A 7,074-nucleotide genomic window follows, 5' to 3' on the forward strand; every position below is an offset into this window, starting at 1 on the left:
CTAAATTATAGCTATATAACAAATAATAACAGAAAACATACTAGGGCCTCGTGTCTCCCAGTGTATGGGACATACCGACCTTGTGCCTGATGAACTGGGTTCCCGATAAAAAGCCGGGAAATAGTGCGGTACCATGCCATATAACGTGGAATAGGAAAGTGCTGCGGAGGTGGGGTCAAGTCCCCTCGCCTGTCCCAGGTACCCAACTTCTCGTTAAGCCATGCCATAAATGTGTCGCCTGCCCTGGACCAATCATCCCTCTCATAATGTAAAGCATGGCATGCAGGCGGAGTCGGTATAGGTTGCGGCAGGCCAAACTGACGAAATACCCGCTCGGAGGCATGATGCTCGACAATATCGAGGCATATGAGCGGGACAGAAGCCCTCCAAATATGTCGGCCAAACCTGCAATACGCTGGCAGGGTACCTATCACCTCATCGGTGTACGACCTTCAGATGAACTATCAAATAAGAACACAAACCGTTAGTGCGCATCACTATGTTAATCTATAATAGGTAATTTTAGTTAGATATTCACATGTGCGTCTTCCAGCAAATCCAACACATCCATGCAGAAGGGGAGATTATGATGGGCATCATACTCTCGTGCAAGAGTACGACGCATAACCCACCTACAGGCTAGAGAGAGTTGCAGAATTTCTACATTAGCCGGTAGCTGTGGTAGAGGTGGTTGAAACTGCAGAAATCGCTCCCAGACCCAAACCTAACATACAAAGTTGACGTAAAGTATAAGATTAACTATAACTTGGTAGAATTGTAACTAATGGACATATTATTTGAATATGTTGTCACCTGTAGAAGCGGCAGAAAGCCACCAACGTCTCTCTGTGTGCCGATGCAAGCCCGGCACATCTGCCTGTACAGATATGAGATGACACCACCACCCCAGCTGTACAAAAATGTATCCTCGAACCGGGCAATATGATGCAGAAAACGGAGGCTCACTAGGTTCCCTGAAGTGTTCGGGAACAAGACCCCCCCAAATAGAAGGAGCAACAACAGCCTCATATATCGCTGTACATCCACCTCCGCAGACTCATCGGTGATAGTATGGTGGATCTGCACCAGGTGGTCTCTAATGGGGACCAACTGTATACGACTGGACCCAGACGCTACCGCCTCGTCCTCCGGCATGAAACCCGTGAGCATGTGCAGCATATCCCAATATGCCTGCCGCGAATAATATCTCATGGTCGCAGGCAGTAAAACTGGCAAGCCATCAGCGGACAGACCATATAAAATCTCAGCGTCCTGGAGTGTGATGGTGGCCTCGCCGATGGGCAAATGGAAAGTGTGTGTCTCCGGTCGCCACCGCTCAATCAAGAGCGTGATCAAAGCATAGTCGAGCTGTATCTGGCCAATCCTAATAATCTTATAAAATCCCATCTCCTCCAAGTAATGGACCACGCGGGGATGTAGAACGCAGAGAGGACTCAAAAACTCCCACAATAGATCCACTCTCCAAGCCCGGAAAGTCTGCGTAAGCAACTGTCCGTCTCATATATACTCGGATCTATGCTGGGGCTGTAGGGCTAATAGATCCAACGTCCGGGGGCTGGGATATATAGTCGCGTCCATGTCGTCAACTGTAAACTATCATTAAACTATCATTAATAATTATGTGTTTTTTATTATAATTTAAATTCATATTTTTTAATAACTTAATTGTACAAATTATATATATATATATATATATATATATATATATATATATATATATATAATTATGTGTTTTTATTATAATTTAAATTCATATTTTATAATAACTTAATTGTACAAATTATATATATATATAATAATAATAATAATAATAATAATAATAATAATAATATATTTTTATTATAATTTAAACTCATATTTTTAATAACTTAATTATACAAATTATATATGTTTATATATATATATATATATATGGGTTCAGGGCTCGATATTTTGAGGACCAGTGACACCAAACTATCATTAATAATTATGTATTTTTATTATAATTTAAATTCATATTTTTTAATAACTTAATTGTACAAATTATATATATATATATATGGATGGGTTCAGGACTCGATATTTTGAGGACCAGTGACACCAAACTATCATTAATAATTATGTGTTTTTAATATAATTTAAATTTGTTTATATTCATATTTTTTTAATAACTTAATTGTACAAATTATATATATGGGTTCAGGGCTCGATATTTTGAGGACCAGTGACACCAAACTATCATTAATAATTATGTGTTTTTATTATAATTTAAATTCATATTTTTTAATAACTTAATTGTACAAATTATATATATATATATATATATATATATATATATATATATATATATAATAATAATAATGTTTGTTTTATAATTTAAATTCATATTTTTAATAACTTAATTGTACAAATTATATATATATATATATATATATATATATATATATATATATATACAAAATAATGTGTTTTTATTATAATTTAAATTCATATTTTTAATAACTTAATTGTACAAATTACTAATTATGTGTGTTGATACAATTATTAACTTAATTGTACAAAGTTTGCATTTTCAACTACCAGTATAAGATACTTAAACAAAAGAAATTCTAAGCTAAAATACTACACATTACTACGCTACAAGGCTCTAAATTTTACTACGCTAAAAAGGGTCTACGTTTTACTACGCTAAAAAGGTTTGGATTTTACTACGCTAAAAAATAATCTAAACTAAGCATAAAAAACAAATAAATTTAATTGCAAATAAAATACAAAACGGAATGAAAAAACATATATATAAATCAGGATATTAACAGACAAATTTATTTTACTAATTTATATTTTTTTAGAAAACACTAATATTAAATCCGGATAAATTTAACATGCTAGTTTCGAAAAAAACACAAACCGAAATAGAACACATACAAATCAAATAATATACATTATTATAAATGTTTCAACTTAAAATAAATCGAAATACCTCGATTTAGAATTTTGGCAAAGCAAAAAGATTGAAATTTTGACTCCGGAATTGAATCAACAATAGCACGAAACTCTACTCGAATGTGGGACCCTTTTTCTTCGAGTTTTATGTGTCAGGGGAACCCAATTTTTTTATTTTTATTTTTAAAGAAAATGGCAGAAACGGTGTGGGACCAAGAAGAGGGGAAGGGTTTTAAAATAATGATGGATGGAATCGGAGAAGAAGACGGAGGGGTATAAAAAATCTATGTATAGCGCCACTATACTTGGCGCTATACATTAATGCTGTATATATAGCGCTAGGTATTGTGGCGCTATACCTGGCCATGTCAGCTTTTACAGTATAGCGCCACAATACCTGGCGCTATACATTAACAGTTCCGTTACTGTTAGTAAAATTATCATTTTTTTTACCATCTATTTGTATAGTTTGAGTCCAAAAAAACAACATTTTGGTTCCGAATTCTTAATTGAGCATCAATTCAAAAGGGAAGTTATAGTCGCTGTCGTCAATGTTTAATCCAAAAAAGGGTGCAACGCGTCTTACACACGCCTAAGTGGGTACACGCGTCTCATGCAGTTTTCCACTTGTCAAATAGCCACCACTTCCCCATCCTCTGGGGACTTTTCCGTTTTCATTTTCATAATAGTCTCTACCCTACTTTAATTGATTTTTAGCTAGTTTCAAAATACTAAAAAATTTATATTTTAATATTAATTAACTATATTAACTTTAATTTATTCATTAAAAATATAACAAATACTCTTAGATTCTTTATTTCAAGGGCAACTTTAAAAGAAAAAGTTAATTTCTTCCTAATATTTTAAAAAAGTAATTTTTATGGACCAAAAAAGGGCCAAAATATCAATTAAAGTGGGCCGAAAAGAGTAAAAAGTAAAAAGAGAGAAGCAGAGTATTTCCTCTTGACGAAAAAAATGTAGAGTATTTCCTCTTGACGAAAAAAATGTAGAGTATTTCCTCCTCTTCCATTTATCCGGTGCTCATTTTGTTAGATTTTAATGCTATTTATTAAATTTCACATATTCACTTGTACTGTTTAACTGTTAATATGATTTTCTGAAAGAAGCACTTAATTTCAATGTAGAATAGAGGACAGTTTCATCGAATACAAATACTATTCTATTGACATACATGAGTTGTCGTACGTTTCATTAAAGGGCAGCACAGAACACAAAATATATCTCATTTCACGTAAGGTCCGGAAAAAAACTCCAAAAAATATAAGGTAAACAATTTATTATTAGTAGCTGCATCCAAATTCCCATTAAATTAGAAAAATAAAGACTTTAGTAATGTGACGTAGAATCTTTAAAAAAAACAAGACATTGATATTTTATTTAACTAATTTAACTACTAGTATTATCTATTTAACTACTTGTACTATGCATTAAATAATGTACTTAAAATACACATTATTTATGGTGAAAAAGAGCTTAACTGAATCTAGTGAATACTATTCCCTCCGGTTCACTTTATTTTTTTTTGGTTATTTTCACCTATATTAAGGAATCAAATTTTTAGCATTAATTAATAATTAAATTAATTATTTTAACCTTAATTTGTTGATTGAAAATATAAAAAGTACTCATAAGCTCTTTATTCCAACGACAATTTTAGATGAAAATAAAATTTAATTTTTTATAGATATTTGAAAAAATCAACTATTATAGACCATAAAAGAAATATTAAAAAATTAATTAAAAGTGGATGGATACTTAATAATTTATGTAGCCAATACCCAATTGTTTTTTTTTTTTTTTGGGCATTGAACGAAGTTTGATGCTGTTACCAAAAGTTCCCCTTTTTGCAAAAGTGAATATGCTGACCACTTTATGGGAAAATATATCAAATCCGTTCTTTCAATTGGTCATATATTAAATAAATAAATATTTCCCATTTTTTTTTCTTTTTGCTGGACCACTTTATGGGAAAATATATCAAATCCGTTCATTTCAACTGGCCGCGAGCAAACACCTCTTTATCTCTTAAACTCTGCACCTCTCGTTCTCTCTCCCCCTATATATATAACCCCATTATATATCTCCCTCCATTAATCCTATAACGTCTCCATTCACATAGAACGCCTTTTCTCAATTTTCTTAATTCCTTCTCTCACACACAATCGAAAACAACAATGGCTACCAAGCCCTCCGTTTACCTTCAAGACATGGAGGAAGTCAAAAAAGTATTCGCGCGCTTCGACGCCAACGGCGACGGTATGATCTCCGGCGACGAGCTTTCCGGCGTATTAAAAGCCTTAGGATCCGACACTTCGCCGGACGAGGTTGAACGTATGATGGCTGAAATTGATACCGACAGAGACGGCTGCATCAACCTACAGGAGTTCGCTGATTTTTGCAAAAGTGATGATTCCGTCGACGGCGGTGCTAAGGAACTGAAGGAAGCGTTTGACCTTTACGATCAGGACCATAACGGCTTGATTTCTGCTGCGGAGCTTCACCAGATCCTCAACCGTTTGGGCCAGAATTGTACCATTCAGGATTGTACTAGAATGATCACATCCGTTGATGCTGACGGTGACGGTAACGTTAGCTTTGAGGAGTTCAAACAGATGATGTGTAATAATAGTAAAAAATAAGCGATGCTTTTTTTGTTTCCTTCCTTTTCCCGTTATTTGAGCGGCTGATAACGGTGAGGTACACCGAATTTTGGTGCATCCTCCGGTAGTGTGTAATTCTTTTGACCTAATAAATGGCACTTGGTTTTTCTATTCTTGGTATTTGGAGTAGTGTCCGATTATATTCGGATTCATACCGTTTAGGATCCCATTTGTGGAAGTACTTCCTACCAAGTATTTTTCCATAACCAATTATCGAACTCAAGAATCCTGATTAAGGAAAGAACAGTCTCATCCACTACACCATATCGTTTGGTGGTTGTCGGCTTTCATTTCATTGTCTACTAGTAGAAACTATATTAATATAATATAAACATTTACATCAATCCTGTTCCGCCGTTTAAAAAAATTGTTACTAATTGCACTAAATCTAAGAAAATATATTCTCGCTTTGCTTTAGAAAATCTAATTGGGTGAGGCTTGCTGTTTTAGAACTCTAATTATTAAGTGGCTGGTTGAATTGAAAGATGTGGAAAGTATTTGGAATATTATTATTAGCAAAACGATAGCAAATTCTAAATTTAGGATGCTCAAAACTAAAATAATGTTATATAATAAATGCATACGTACAATTAGTTTTTGTGATGAACATTTTTGGCAATGGCCTGAATTATCAAGGCTATGTTTTGATTTTCCCCAAATTATGTACAATGATGATCAAGTGAAATTTTATGAGTGGGGTCTAATGACGATCAAGTGAAATTTCACGAGTGGGGTCTGAGGAGGATAGAGACGTTGTTTTCGACAGATTCTTGAGAGGCTATTTTCGATAGAACCTCGGCTCAAGATGTGATGACCCTTTTTACAAGTTGATTCTGTCTTCCAAGGTCTTAAAAATCTCTTTTTGTCTTTCCTCGATTTGCGTGCACAGTCCGGACGCGATTCCGAAAAGTTTTTATATGAAAGCTAAGTAAAATAAGAAAAGTGGCTTTTAAAATTGAATAAAGTTAACTTTGGCCAACATTCTTGGTAAACGGACCCAAACACGTAATCTGACGGTCTCGTGGGGTTCGAGTAAAATTTGGGACTTGGGCATATGCCCGGAATCGAATTTCGAGGTTTTGAGCCCAAGAAATAAATTTTTAAAGAAAATTATTTTTATGGAAAGTATAAGAGTTTTTGGAAATGAAAAGATGTTTGAAATTGATGGTATCGGGTCCGTATTTTGGTTCCGGACCCCGGTACAAGTTTGAAATAATAATTAGGTTGAATCTGTAAAATTTGGTAAAGATGAGAATTGGTTTGGTATAAAACGGACTTAAAGTTGAGAAATTGGAAATTTTGGGTTTCTTGATTGATTTCATGAATTTGTGGTTTAATTCATAGTTATTGATGTTATTTTGAAGATTTGATTGCACGAGCAAGTCCGTAGGATGTTTTTAGGTTAGTGTGCATATTTTGTTTTGAGTTCCGAGGGCTCGGGTGAGTTTTG

General features: G+C 34.1%; 1 protein-coding gene across 1 annotated transcript; it reads left to right on the forward strand.

Moving 5' to 3' along the window:
- The first annotated feature begins 4,994 nt into the window (after positions 1–4,994).
- Positions 4,995–5,735, forward strand: LOC107812761 (calcium-binding allergen Ole e 8-like). Its single transcript, XM_016637929.2, has one exon. It carries the CDS (start codon positions 5,139–5,141, stop codon positions 5,601–5,603), a length of 465 nt encoding a protein of 154 aa, XP_016493415.1. The 5' UTR covers positions 4,995–5,138; the 3' UTR covers positions 5,604–5,735.
- Positions 5,736–7,074: the final 1,339 nt, after the last annotated feature.

This window comes from Nicotiana tabacum, chromosome 8 (genome assembly GCF_000715075.1).
Source record: "Nicotiana tabacum cultivar K326 chromosome 8, ASM71507v2, whole genome shotgun sequence".
Classification (NCBI taxonomy): Eukaryota; Viridiplantae; Streptophyta; class Magnoliopsida; order Solanales; family Solanaceae; genus Nicotiana; species Nicotiana tabacum.

Coding starts and splice junctions, on each gene's coding strand:
- LOC107812761 (XM_016637929.2), top strand. CDS start 5,139: ATGGCTACCAAGCCCTCCGTTTACCTTCAAGACATGGAGGAAGTCAAA.